We start from the raw sequence: 14983 nt of genomic DNA, 5'->3' as shown, positions 1-14983 counted from the left end.
AAAATTTAAACCACTGTATTTTTTGATCACACCTCATAAAATCACATTAAGTCTTCAAAATTAGGTGTGCATCTTACACTTAGAGCACATCTCAATTTGGACTAGCCACTTTTGAAGTGCTCAGTAGCCACATGTAATTAGTAGCTGCCATACTGGAGCCCTCATGAACGGGATTAGTGCCCTTACACTGGAGGGCGCTGTGAGAAGATGGCCATCTGTGAACCAGGAAATGACTCTCACCAGACACAGAGTCTTCTTGCACTTTGATCTTGAACTTCTCCACTTCCAGAACTGTGAGAAATGAATTTCTGTGTTTTTAATCACCCAGTCTATGGAATTCTGTTATAGCAGCTCAAGTGGACTAAGGGAATAAATCACAGACTAACTGTTGGAGGGGTTTGTTTCAAACCATTAGCTGAGAAGGACTCAGGAAGACGTCTGGGCACATGAGTGGAGATTCAAGTGGCCCTCCTCCTATCTTTCTGAATCCCTTTGGGATTCCCTCTCTTTGAATACTACTGTATTTGCCTCCCTATCCCCATCTAAATGAGGCCTGTTCCAATAAAGGACAAAAATAATGTGTGGAAAAATCAGAGATGGTTGGTGTTCTAGTCTGTTTGGGCTGCCATAACAAAATATCATCGACTGGGTGGCTTAAACGTCAGAAATTTATTTTCTTACAGTTCTGGAGGTTGGAAGTCCACGATCAGGGTGCCAGCATGTTTGGGTACTGGTGAGGGCTCCCTTCCTTGCAGATAGCTGCCTTCTCACTGTGTCCTCACATGGCAGAGAAATAGAGCTAGCTTTCTGGTGTCTCTTTTTATAAGGGTGCTAATCCTATCATGAAGACCTTAACATCGCGACCTCATTTGAACCTAATTACCCCCCAAAGACCTCCATCTCCAGACACTATCACACTAGGGGTTAGGGCATCACTATATGAATTTTGAGGGGGACACAGTTTAGTCCATAGCAGCTAATAAATATAAGGACTTATTTAACTCCATTGACAAAACCGAAATGTGGATGAAAATAAATTACTGTTTTTCACCCATTAAATCAGCAAAAATAAAAATTTTACAATTTTCAGTGTCGGCAAGGTGAAATGGAGAGACACTCTTTTTGGCTGCTAATGAGAGTATAAATTGATAATACTTTTTAGAAAGCAATTTTGAAATATGTATGAAGAGCTTTAAAATATACCTTTTGATTCTATATTGTTATACATATCTATCCTAAAGAAACAGACAGCAATGAAAATAGGTACACTTCATCATTAGTAGTGATAATTAATATGTACATCATGTAAATTTTAATCATGGGAAAAAGTTAGACACAACCTGAATTGTCTAATCAATGATGGTACTATTTTTTGTAATAGAGTATCGACCAAGCTCAGTACACAATGTTTTAAAGAATGTTTTGTAGACATGGAAAGCTTTTCACAATATAATGATTAGCCAGAAAAAGAGAGGAGATACAAAACGATATAGTATGATCGATCCTATTTTAATTTTGTAAAAAATACATACATTGAGGAAAGACTGAAATGAAATTTTTTATTAGCAGTTATTTCTGGTTGGCAGTGTGATGGTTGATATTTATTCCCTTTGCATTTTTTCTGAATTTTTCAAATTACATAGAGCATATACTATTTTTATAATCTCAAAGAAAATGTTTATATATTAAAACAAAATAATGAAATGCTGGCCTAAGTGTAGGAAAAAATGCTTCCATTTTTGCTTTCTCATACTATTATTATAAAGTTCATACAAATGAACTTTATATGATGGAAAGTTAGAAAGGAATAAACAAAGAAAGCACAGGAAGCATAAAAGCATTCACTGCTGGGAAACGCTGGTTTTTCATCCTAAGTAGCCAGCTGTCTAGCCAGGTTGCAAGCCTGTGTCTGGTCTCCCTGGGGCGAGAGTCCTTTTGCCTCTGGCCACACAGCTGAGGTTCCCTGGACATCCTCTTTCCTAGGTGGGCCAACCTCTGTCCCAGCTGGCATCTTCATAAAACCCACTCACTCTGGTTGAGCTTCCATTGGGAGGTAGAAAGCCTTGCTTTTTCCATTTACACCCATCCTGCAATACCCTAGAGTACCTCTGCTTTTATCTGGATTATATTTTGGGATTCCCATGAGTTTGGTTTTTTTTTAAGATTTTTTTTTTTCCTGATTTAAAACATGAATTTGAAACTACTGTGATCAATCACCATGCTTCTGTCAGGAAATAATCTCTTCTTTCATGTCTTCGGTGTTACGCCGAGCTAGTCTTTTCCCATAGACTGTCAGTATCTGGTGTGGCTTTCATGTAATCTAGATATATTGTTTATACAAAAGATACAAGCATAGAGATATAGGATGGCCTTTTTTTTAGAACTTGGAGTCAAGAATTTTTTTAAAACTTTAATTTTAGACTTGAAATAAATTAACTAAATGATTAAATACTTGGAAAGTTGGTCAATAAAATATTTAACTCTACATTATTTAAAGATTCATTTCTAAAAAACTTAGAAATTCAAAGTTTTCTTTTTCTTTTTTTTTTTTTTTTTAGATTTTATTGGGGAAGGGGAACAGGACTTTATTGGGAACAGTGTGTATTTCCAGGACTTTTTCCAAGTCAAGTTGTTGTCCTTTCAATCTTAGCCATGGAGGGTGCCGTTCAGCTTCAAGTTGTTGTTCTTTCAGTCTTAGTTGTGGAGGGCACGGCTCAGGTCCAGGTCCAGTTGCTGTTGTTAGTTGCAGAGGGCGCAGCCCACCATCCCTTGTGAGAGTCGAACCGGCAACCATTGTGGTTGAGACCCCACTGGCACATGTGGGAATCAAACCGGCAACCTTGTGGTTGAGACCCCACTGGCACATGTGGGAATCAAACCGGCAACCTTGTGGTTGAGACCCCACTGGCACATGTGGGAATCAAACCGGCAGCCTTTGGCGTTAGGAGCATGGAGCTCCAACCGGCCGGCCCCTTGTTTTGTTTTTTAATTCTACATGTAGACACTCAAAGCATGCACCTAGCAGAATTGTGGGAAAACTGAGTTTTTCCTTCTGATTTTTCACTCTCACTATATATATATATATTCATCATTTCTTTCTCTGAGAACTCTGTGATACTCATTTCACCACTGTTGGAATCTCCTTCCTTGGAGATATTCCTTCCAAAAGACATTTATATTTTGAAATATATCATTAATTTTGGAGTCCAAACAATGAGACCCTGTTGGTAGAATTTCAGACAGAAGGTCATCAAAAATATGTAGAAATCTGTTCTGCCCTCAATTTTCTGACTTCTTTCTAGGCAGAAGTCAGCACACTATGTACAAACACGGTCTGCCCTGTAGGGACCAAAGATGGGTGAGATATTATGTGTATAGGGTCTACAAAATTATTAAGCAGCTATGCATAGCAATTGTTATCTGAGAGTGAGAAAGTACTCATCAAATTGTTAGCTCAGATTTAGGCTTAACATCCAGGAAAGATTAAGAGGTTGCAAAACTAGTTGTCCAGCAGAGGGCGTATTTAAATTACAAATCAGGATTTTTATGCAGTTTTCTTTTTTTAGAAATAAATACTTTTTTTATTTTTAGGACTTTCATGCAGTTTCTTTTATGATAAAGTTTCCAATCTGCACTTTTGAAGTATTGTAGTTATTTCTAAATCACGTGACTCTGTTATTGTGGTTTTTTTAGGGACTAATTGCTGCAAATATTAACCAGAGATGCACGAATCAGGAATTACTGAATATGTCAGCAAGGACCCTGACCAATAATGTAGGCGACAAGGAGCTGGTTCCACCCATTTTGCTGGACCTGGAGCTGGAAGGCTGTGGCTTCTCCTGTGGGTGGTTCTATGCTGAGTTCCCTCAGCCCAGCCAACCAATTCATAGATACAGTTCTAGAGGCAAACCCATGGGACACTTAAACCAAAAAGATATGATTTATTATTTCCCCAGTAACAATTCCCTTACCTAGGGATTAGACGGCGGCTGGTGACTGCCTCCCCTTTGGGCCAGGCACAATCCAGCAGGTATCAGAATCCATTGTCTTGCTCTCACCCCATAGAGACTACGTCTTCTCACCTGACAAGTCTGTCTTAAAATTCTTCAGGTTCTTGAGGGGCATCTTCCTCTCCCTGAGGTCCCTCCTGGATGACTGAAGCCAACTGGCCCTTTTCAATAATCTTTTTTTTTTTTTTTTTAATTTGTTGGGGTGACAATTGTTAGTAAAATTATGTAAATTTCAGGTGTACAATTCTGTATTACATCATCTATAAATCCCATTGTGTGTTCACCACCCAGAGTCAGTTCTCCTTCCATCAACATATATTTGATCCCCCTTACCCTCATTTCCCACCCCCCATTTTCAATAATCTTTAGTATACTTTCAGTTATAGAGTTTCTAAACTAAAAATTGGGCACCCTCAATTTAAATATCGACAAGACACAGAAGCCCTTTATTTTCAAATTTTTAACGTACTTCCATAGAAACAAAGTAAATTATCCCCTAGAACAACAGCACGCCAACTCCATCTCTACACATATGGGGCTGGCTGACTCCTGTGAGATGGCCCTTTGGACTTGCTTTGGGCATTGGGGAAGGTAGGGAGGTAGAAGAGACTTTGACAGTGTTTAGGGACTTAAATCTGTTTCTAAGTAAAGGGGTTTCTATAACTATGTGATTCTTACATTGCATTGTAAAATGCATTCTCATCTAAAAACAGCAAGGCATAAACTATATGTTCCTGGGTTTACCCATGAATAAAATATTTCCAGATAATGTAAAAAATACCCTTCAAGTTCTGGAGGAAGATGCACATGCACACAATTTCGTGTGAGTACATGATATGGGTAAGGGAGAAGCATTGGGTTTGTAGTTTAAAAACCCTCTGGCTCTGTAAATCACCTGGCCCTTCTTTGCCTCCTCTGTGAAGTCCAGAAGCCAGAATATACCCTCAAAGTCACGGTCATCCGAGTGGGATCTTGGATGCAAACTGCACTGTGATTCTCTGATGTATTGCCATCTGCGACCGTTGGCCATGTGGTTGATCTTGCAGGGTTTGATCATGAATGACCTGTTGGGTCTAGAGAAGAACGCCGTCCCAGGTCCTGGTGTAGAATTCTGACTTCTTCACTGATGGGCTCTGTCTCCTTCTCTCTTGCATCCATCCTTTATTCCACCCAAATTAGTCTGTGCCCCCCAGGCTTTGCTCTTGCCCAGAGAAAGACACTATCTGTAAACCCCCTGCCCTCTCATTGCCACTTGGAAATTTCGCCAACTGTTAAGGGCCCCACAAGCATTTGGTAATCACTTTTATCTCTACACTCATGCGGCAAACATTTTCTGTATTGCTAGTTAGACCTTCGCATATTTCACTATGTTCATCTGAGTGTCTAAACAGATAAACAAGCCTTGCTCTCGTAAGTGTCTTGTATTTAACCATAGTTCTAATAGGCAGTTACTATCTCACTATTTATATTTAAATCATTGTGTTATTAAGTTCTTTCTCCTAACCATTTCCCCTGAGATGCATTTGTCCAGATCTCTTCCATTATACTTGGTATAAAGTCAGTCTCTCTTTCTCTGTCATCACACTGGCCTTTGAAGGGTACAGGGAATATTTTGGGATTTCTTTTCTCTTTGTCCAAGTCTTTTTCTGTAATGGCGGTGATAATCAGCAGTGGGATGGTTAAAAATAATGATGGCTTGCTATGATTATTATCTTTTGAGTGCTTATTTTGTGCTGAGCACTATTCAGAGTACTTTACATATATTAACTCATTTAATTCTCATTATAGTCCTATGGAATATGTGCCTTTATTATCCCGTGTGTAGTTAAGGAAACAGAGGAATAGCGAAGTACCTTGTCAGAAGTTGTACGATAGATGATCGTAGATACAGGATTTAAACCCAGTCTACCTACTGCATCATCTTGCTCCTTGAAAGATGGGTAGTAGTGGAAAGGAGTAGAAGTAACTGTTCTGGATAAACTCATATTTGTCATCAGTACCCAGATATCTTTCAGAATATTTGAGAGAGATTGAGGATTAAGATTAGCGAGGCAGAGCCAAAAGAAAGTGGAGGATTGCACAATCGTGTTGTGAATTTACAAACTTAAGAAAGCCAATCTGGACTATTAAGTCATGGTCTTTCTTGTCCTTGATTGTGTAAGTTTTTACTAAGAAGCGTAGCAATAATAAAACCCCGATTAATGTTTCTGAGAGTCAAACATTTATCTTGTGGTAACGTTTGCATATTTCACCTCTGCTTATAAAGACCAAGCTAATGATTTTGTAATTTTTATTTTCATTGAGCAGGAAAAAAAAGCTATTGATTCACTAACTATGCTTTCTTATTAGCATGTAGCTATGCACTGTTCGCACATTAATATGTAATGTGTGATATTTTATTTTTTTCATATGCCTTTATTGGTATTTCAGAGACTTATTCTTTCAATATGATTTGACTTCTGCAAGGTAATTTTTCAGGAAATGTTTTTCTGATCTATGGAGTTTGGGAATATAAATAAGCAATCGCTCATATTCATATTCAGATTCCAACTTTCTTAAAAATTCACCTTAAAGCTGAGCTCCATTAAGGCACTCATTCTCAGACTTTGGTGTGCATAGGACTCACGGGGAGCTAATCAAAATTCAGAGACCAGTTGACTCCCCAGGTGATTCTGATGCAGATGTCCTCTGGGTGCCAGAATAGGATGGAGGAGGGGACATGGAATAGGGAGAACAGAAACTCAGTGCTCTGGAGGTTCAGGCACACAAGTACAAGAGAGCAGATGACCTTTCATCAGAGCTATTCAGGGAGCAGTCTGAAGTCTGGTCTCCCCGTATGTTAGTAGAAGACTTCAGCCCTTTGGTAAAAGAAGACTATTCAGATCCCGCTTACAACTATGGGGAGAACCACTGATCTCCTGCGCAAGTATATTCTTTAGGTTTGGGGAAGAAGGAAGTTGGTTTGCTGATGGCTGAGTACTTACTGTGAGCAGCGATGGGGCGAGTTATCAGGAAGAGCTGGAGAGGGAGAGACATCTACCATTCTGCCTACCATTCCGTCTTACCATTCTGCCATAGTCTCAAGGGCTGGGTTTTCAGCCAGCAGGCAACACACTAAGAGGGGCACATGGAGCTACTCCAAAGGGAGGAATACAGAGGGTGCCAAAAAAATGTATACACATTTTAAGAAAGGAAAAAACTGTATTAAAATTACGCTCATGGTAACTACTCTGAGCACCTCTTTTAATTGCAAAAGTCAAACGTAACTTATATTCATCTTTTGTTATCATGTAATACTTTTGAGTATTACAATTTTATTACAGTTTGGCACCCTCTGTATGTTGTGCAAGGTTCAATCAGGATAAATTATCCTCTTGTTTTTGGAGGAATGCTATGAGACCTGCTGAGAACCTAAGGATCTGCTGACAGTTGGCCCTTGGAGATGGGAAGAATTGTATATGACTCAAGAGGTGGAATTGTTTTGTTCATGAGAGAGAGAGGAGTAGGAAAAAAGCCAGCAAGAATAGGCTGTATGTGGAAGAATGGCCAAAGAAAGCCCCCACCCCCGTCCCATCCTGCCTCGAATCAGTGAACCAAAAGGCAAAGAAAAATGTCTAAGGAGGATTCCAGGTGGTTTATGTGGGAGGTGTGCTGTAAGCCTTTTTCTGTGTCTCAAGTGGAGAAATATGAAATAATTCTGTGTCTCACCAAAGTTTCTTCTTTTGGGAGAACCTCAATAGGAAAATAAGACAACATCAGCTTTCTGAGTTCCATGTATGTGTTTTAAACATTTTCTTAGATCCAGTAAGTCGTTCATTTCCCGCCTATGTGAATTATGCTACTATTTTTCAAACATACACTCTGTGGATGTTGTGACTGATAAAATACAAATACATTTTTAAAAGGCTTCTTGAGTTCACAGTAGATTTTGATGGGAGATTTTCTCAATCACTTTTGTGGTTGGGTCTGAGGAATTTTTGACTTTAAAAAGGAGTTCCTCATATGTTAAAAGGGTAGAATCCACTGGTCTAAAGAATCACAACTATGTTTTCAATTTGACCCCAAAAAGCTGACCTAATGCAAAACACTGGGCACTGACTCTTTATTGTGTCATTTATGACGGACTTTTAAAAAAGAATAAAGGTAAACTGCATTTTGGTTTGACTTTAGCAAAACATTAACATTATTTATTCAGTAATAAATATATAGAGTGGTATCTATAAAGTATGTCTATTTAAAACTGTCCCCTTATTTGACTTTGTAATTGTGTGAGATAAGGTCTATTTGTTGTTCAGTAAGAACATGCAGATCCAGAAACATTGATTCCATTTCCTTTCTCCAGGCTTTGTTGTGTGGTCTACTTGTTACATGTCCTCCGGACCCTCTGAGATATTTAGAGGAAATGATCATTATTATAATGAAAAATGGCCTCGAAAGTCTCCTATGGTGAGTGTTGCTTTGATTTGTGATATTTTGAAGGTAAAACAGTATAGTATTAGAAAAGGTCTTGCCAATGAATGCTGCCAATCTCAAGATTGTTAAAGAATCCTTCTACAGGCCTTTAAGTCCCAAAGACTTTTTTTTTTTTTTAATTTATTTATTTTTATTTATTTATTTTTTTTTTTTGGAAGAGGTAGGATTTTTTTTTTTTAATTTATTGGGGTGACAATTGTTAGTAAAATTACATAGATTTCAGGTGTGCAATTCTGTATCACATCATCCATAAATCACACTGTGTGTTCACCACCCAGAGTCAGCTCCCCTTCCATCACCATACATTTGATCCTCCTCACCCTCATCCCCCACCCCCCAACCCCCTTACCCTCTGGTAACCACCAAATTGCGTTCCCCAGATTAATTTTCAAACCTGTGGCCATCCTGTGGTCACCAACTGCCCTCCATTCCCCTCACCCTCCCCCCACCCCCCACCCCTCCCGCCCATCTAGCAACCCTCAGTTTTTCCTCTTTGTCTCCAAAACTGTTTCTGATTAGTTCATTCACTTATTCTTTTCTTTAGAATCCGCAAATAAGTGAGATCATATGGTACTTATCTTTCTCTGTCTGACTTATTTCGCTTAACATAATGTTCTCTAGGTCCATCCATGTTGTTGCAAATGGTACCAAAGACTTTGATAGGAGCAATTTGCCCACTTGTTTTCAACTTAGTAACTATGTATGAGGTGTGACAATTAAGTTCGCGAACTTGTTGCAATGATGATGCTAGCCTTTTTTGATATCAGAGGGATTATTCATTTTGAATTTGTACCAACTGGACAAGTAGTTAACCAAGTTTACTGTTTGGAAGTACTGAAAAGGCTGCGGGAAAAAGTTAGATGACCTGAACTTTTCACCAAAAATTCATGGCTCTTGATTCACAGCAATGCACCGGCTCACATGGCACTGTCTGTGAGGGAGTTCTTAGCCAGTAAACAAATAACTGTATTGGAACACCCTCCCTACTCACCTGATCTGGCCCCCAGTGACTTCTTTCTTTACCCGAAGATAAAGGAAATATTGAAAGGAAGACATTTTGATGACATTCAGGACATTAAGGGTAATACGATGACAGCTCTGATGGCCATTCCAGAAAAAGAGTTCCAAAACTGCTTTGAAGGGAGGACTAGGCACTGGCGTCAGTGCGTAGCTTCCCAAGGGGAGAACTTCGAAGGTGACCTTAGTGATATTCAGCAAAGAGGTATGTAGTACTTTTCCTAGGACGAGTTCTCAGACTTCATTGTCAGACCTCGTATTGGGCACTCTCACTGATACTAAATATCCTATGGGCTCACGGGGCAGTTTATTTCAAGTTGGAGATGAGGAAAGGGAGGCATGCCCTCTTTGGGAGCTCAGCAAAATCTTGAGGGGGGCTAGTTTGAAAAAGCCCTCCCAGTGATTCTGATATGCTTTTCCCAAAGGAATGTGTCTCATCCTTCCCCTCCCTTATACTCCACCCAAAGAACCACTGATTTAATTATGGAACTAACTACTATGGAATGAAATTAATTTCTGACTGTGTTTTATGATTTTATTACAGGGATATGTGCATTGATCCATCAATGAAACCAAAAATTCGGAGATTATCTGAAACTTACTTGGAACAACTTTTTGGACTGGATGATCAGCTGGTAAGTATTAGTAATCAAGCATTCTAAAATATAGTACATCTTAAGTTTTGAAGGAAGTTCTCAAACAGACTTTAGGGTTTTATGAACGGGATGAGATCAGACTGATTTTGCAATTGAGGGCACTCAGAAAAGTGATGGAACATCACACACACACACACACACACACACACACACACACACACACACCCCATTCATGGTAACCACCCCGCGACCCCAAATTTCCAAGAAGCATTTAGACAAGCATTTATTCTTCCCTTTTCTTTTCTTTTCTTTTCTTTTCTTTTTTCTTTTCTTTTCTTTTCTTTTTTCTTTTCTTCTCTTCTCTTTTCTTTTCTTCTTTCTTTTTTTTTTTTTACTGTATTCTTCCTCTTTCTAATAAAATCTTTATATTCAAATTTCCCCTTCCCCCTTTCTCCCTTCCCTCCTCTCTTGCATCTTTATAATGATAAAAATAGCATTATGGAAAGCTTTACAAGAGGGTATTTCCTTTGCTTTCTTTCTTTTTTTTTCCTTCTTTGCTTTCTAATCTACTTTGTTCTGTGTTCCACCCCCTTTCATTCTCTTTGCCATCTGCCCAGGAATTATGCTCGTGACAATATGGCCAAAACATTAATGAGTTCTAAGTTAAAAGCCAGACCGATCATTAATGAAAGGAACAACCAGCTCCAACAGCTGGTTTTGATCCTGTAAAGAGGGCAAAGAAGTCATTCAGGACATGGAGGCTTTGAGAACAAAGACTGTATCTAAGAGAAGCTTAAATAGCAAAAGGCATTTGGGGAGAGAAATACTGACACAAATTAGACGTGTGTAGGACCATGTGTGATGCCTGCAGATTCCAGGATGATGTCTCCGTAGGAGCAGGCGGGGCTGGGGATTTGCTGGTAAGGTTGGGCGTTAGAAAGTGGAACCAAAGCCACAGTCAAGGTGAGTGATGACAACCAGGAACAATCTGAAGCATTGTTTAGAAGGACGGGTGGAGAGTAACACTGGATCCTAGTCAGTGTTAGGACAGGGTATGTCTGCCAAGCCTGGGATGATTCTCAGGCACCAATACACTGGGAAGAATACACATATCTGATTTTTGTTGGGGTGTGGGTGTCTTAATGACTTTATCAACCACAGACCTTTGATCTGCTATAGAGTGCACATATCTGCAAACCAAGTTCCTGGACATATTTGGGGCCCACCTCAGGAGCTGAGGGAGGACCCAGGGGATGGGGTGCTAGGTCCCCCATCCTCATCGCTTACATGCTAGAGTCTTCTGCTTTGAGCATAATGTCACTTGAAAAAAGCTTGACAACCATTGCTATAAGATACTAAAATTGTTAAACACCACTGATCTAGAAGGGTAAACCATTGTCAATGTTTTGAAAGCAATCTTACAAAATGCCATCAGAACGTCTCCAACATCTAGCTAAAAGCCTATAGAGTGTTTTTTTTAAATGCACAGAATTCCAAGAGACACTGTAGCTACTTCAAGCGTAAAGATTTATTAGGCAAGGAATTTTCAGAAATATTTCACGTGAAAGCGCAAAGGATAAAATGTTGGCAGCTGATTCTCACTTAGAAAAGGAGCATGACGATTCACCAAGCGTGGAAAAGATGTCCATTTCGTAAGTTAGGAAAAATAGAAACTAGGTGTGACTTTGCAAAATGTAAATCTCCAGATGCCTAGGGTTGCTTAGTTAGATGGCTCAGCCTAAGTTCGGTATATATTAATTCATTTCTCCTTCACCCTCAGAGAAAAATGAAAAGTTGGGTTTTGTTCTTTTTTACAAAGGGAAAAGACACTAATTTGCAATTTCTAATATTTTAAATTACCTATACTAAATAAATATTAGCTTTGCTTTTTGTACTTTTTTCTTTTCTTTACAGCTATAACTGCCAAAAAGAGAGTTTTTAATGTTTTGACAAAACATTTTAAAGGCCACAAACAATTGTAATTTTCCCTGTTGATTATTAAGATTGCTTTGCATGATTTCAGCGTGCAGTTACTTTTATGGTCTCACACTACATAGTCCTGCACAGCAAGACTGCCTGTGTGTGCCTATTTATAAATATACATATTTGTTTCTGTATACACAAACAGAGAAGATTTAGCACAGGAAACCGTAAATCAAATAGTTACAGAAAAAATAGGAACTGTTCTCATAACTGTAGATAGTTTAACTGTGTGTTCCAAGATGAAAGAATCAACCATTTTAAGAAGGAAACTAACTTCACAGACCTGATTCTCATTTCTTAGGAAATTAAATCTCCAGACGGGCCTACTAATTACAAGAAGAAAAGGCATCTATAACATTCAAAAAGTCCTTTTATTATGGAAAAATGTAAACATAACCCAGAAGTAGAGCGAATGCGTTAAAGATCCCCCATCAGCCAGCTTCAACAACGATCAGCATTTTGTCAGTTTTGTTACTTATTCTCCCCTTTCCCTTTTTTGCTGGAGTATTAGAAAGCAAATTCCAGGAATTGTACTATTTTCCCAATAAGTACTTCAGTGTGCATCTCTAACAGGAAATGCCATATTTAGAGAACATACCGCAGTGCCATTGCATACACAATGAAGTTAGCAATAATTCCTGAATATAACCTACTGCTGATTATACTCAGATATGTAAATTCTATATTCAGTTCATATTCAGGTTTCCCAAATTGTCTCAAAACTGCCTTTTGGCTCTCAGTCAAAATCCATATAGGATCTACATATTGAGTTGGGTGTTATATATCTAATGTCTCTTGTAATCTTCAGTAGTTCTCCTTTCTTATTGTTTTTTCTTATCACTTATTTATTGAAGAAAACAGGTCATCTGTCATGCAAAATGGTCCATATTCTCCTTGTTTCCTTTCATTTGTTCTGTTTCTTGTATTTTCTGCAAGTTTGTAGTTAGACCTACAAACTTAAAATTCAGGTTCTTTTTTTCCCTCTTGCTGACAAGCATGCTGCCCAGGTGTGGTCGTATTCTCCCTAGTGCATCTCATCAGGAGGCACCCATGGTCTGCTTGACCCACTTGTAATAAATCTTCATTCCTATAGACATTACCGTAATTGCTTATTAGTTTTATTCTACCAGACAAGTATAATGGTTTCGGAATAACAAACCACAAGCCCACTAAAAATAAAATTACTGAATGCAGTTTAGGAAAATTTATGCAATTCTTTTTGCCTTTAAGATGTATATATCCTACCAGGTATTTTCAGTAAAAAAGAATACATTTTTTTGTTACCTAAATAAATTATTTTTTTGTGTGTTGATGGTCACTCTTTTTTCCTCTTTGGTATAATTATGCTCTTTCAATTATATACAACATTACATGGCAGCAAAATTAAAGAATAAAATGAGGAGTATTCAGAGAAGTATTGCTTGCATTCTTACCTGTTCAGCCTCCCTATTCCACCTCTTTCTATAGGTAACCAATTTTACTAATTTTTAGTTTGTCTTCTTCCATCGTTTCTTTTCTTTCTCTCTGTATTTTTATTTTTTGAGGTAGAAAAGCAAAGTACAGCTCTCTTGCAAAAGGGGATACCTGAAACTGGGATGCCCCCCGTTGTTCCTTTTTGAAAAATATGAGCAAATATACTGCATTCTCCTCTTTTCTGACTGCTTACACAGAAGTAGCAGACTACATGTAGTCTTCTGCTTCTTGTTTTTCTCACTCAATATGTCTAAGAGATCACTGCCTTATACAACTTTTACAATAATGCTATCACAAAATACCATGCTCATGGGTAGGAAGAATTAATATTGTTAAAATGTCCATGCTACCCAAAGCAATCTGTAGATTCAGTGCAATCTCTATCGAAATACCAATGGCATTTTTTACAGAACTAGAACAAATTATCCTAAAATATATACGGAACCACAAAAGACCCCGAATAGGCACAGCAATCTTGAGAAAGAAGAATAAAGTTGGAGGTATCATGCTGCCTGATATCAAACTATACTACAAGGCTATAGTAATCAAAATAATATGGTACTGGCATAAAAACAGACACATAGAACAATGTCTAGAGAGCCCAGAAATAAACCCACGTCTATTGGTTATTTAATCTATGACAAAGGAGGCAAGAATATGTATGCAGTGGGGTAAATACAGTCTATTTAATAAATGTTGTTGGGAAAACTGGCCAAATACATGCAAGAAAATGAAACTAGACCACCTTCTTACACCATATAAAAGAATAAATCCAAAATGGATTAAAGACTTAACTATAAGACCTGAAATGACAAAACTCCTAGGAGAAAACATAGGTAGTAAACTCTGTGACATTATTGTTAGTAGTGTTTTTTTCTGATACATCCCTTTGGGCAAGGGAAACAAAAGAAAAAATAAACAAATGGCACTACGTCAAACTAAAAAGTTTTTGCACAGTGAAGGAAACCATCAACAAAAATGAAAAGACTCCCTACTGAATGGGAGAAGATATTCGCCAATGATACATTCAATAAGGGGTTAATATCTAAAATTTATAAAGAACTCATACAAATCAGCACCAAAGAAACAAATAATCCAATTGAAAAATGAGCAGAGGACCTGAATAGATGTTTCTCGAAAGAGGACATATGAAAGGCTAAACATCACTAATCATCAGGGAAATGAAAATCAAAACCACAATGAGATATCGCCTCCCACCTGTCAGAATGGCCATCATCAATAAATTAACAAACAACAGTGTTGGAGAGGATGTGGAGGAAAGGGATCCCTCACACACTGCTGGTGGGATTGCAAATTGGTGCAGCCACTATGAAAAACAGTTTGGCGTTTCCTCAAAAAATTAAAAATAGAACTACTTTATGACCCAGCAATTCTGCTTCTGGATATTTATCCGAAGGAAATGAAAACACT

At 38.2% G+C, this 14983-nt stretch overlaps 1 protein-coding gene across 1 annotated transcript in view; it reads left to right on the top strand.

Moving 5' to 3' along the window:
* FBXL13 (F-box and leucine rich repeat protein 13) overlaps positions 1 to 14983 on the top strand; it is a 221294-nt gene that overhangs the window by 6912 nt on the left and 199399 nt on the right. Inside the window, exons 2-3 of the mRNA XM_033088878.1 lie at positions 8353 to 8456; positions 10045 to 10135. Of these exons, the coding sequence (XP_032944769.1) occupies positions 8353 to 8456; positions 10045 to 10135 (195 nt within the window). The remainder of the gene's footprint in view (positions 1 to 8352; positions 8457 to 10044; positions 10136 to 14983) is intronic.

The sequence above is a fragment of the Rhinolophus ferrumequinum genome, chromosome 20 (genome assembly GCF_004115265.2).
Source record: "Rhinolophus ferrumequinum isolate MPI-CBG mRhiFer1 chromosome 20, mRhiFer1_v1.p, whole genome shotgun sequence".
Taxonomy (NCBI): domain Eukaryota; kingdom Metazoa; phylum Chordata; class Mammalia; order Chiroptera; family Rhinolophidae; genus Rhinolophus; species Rhinolophus ferrumequinum.
The sequence above is the reverse complement of the archived record's forward strand: the minus strand, read 5'-3'. Positions and strand labels throughout refer to the sequence as shown.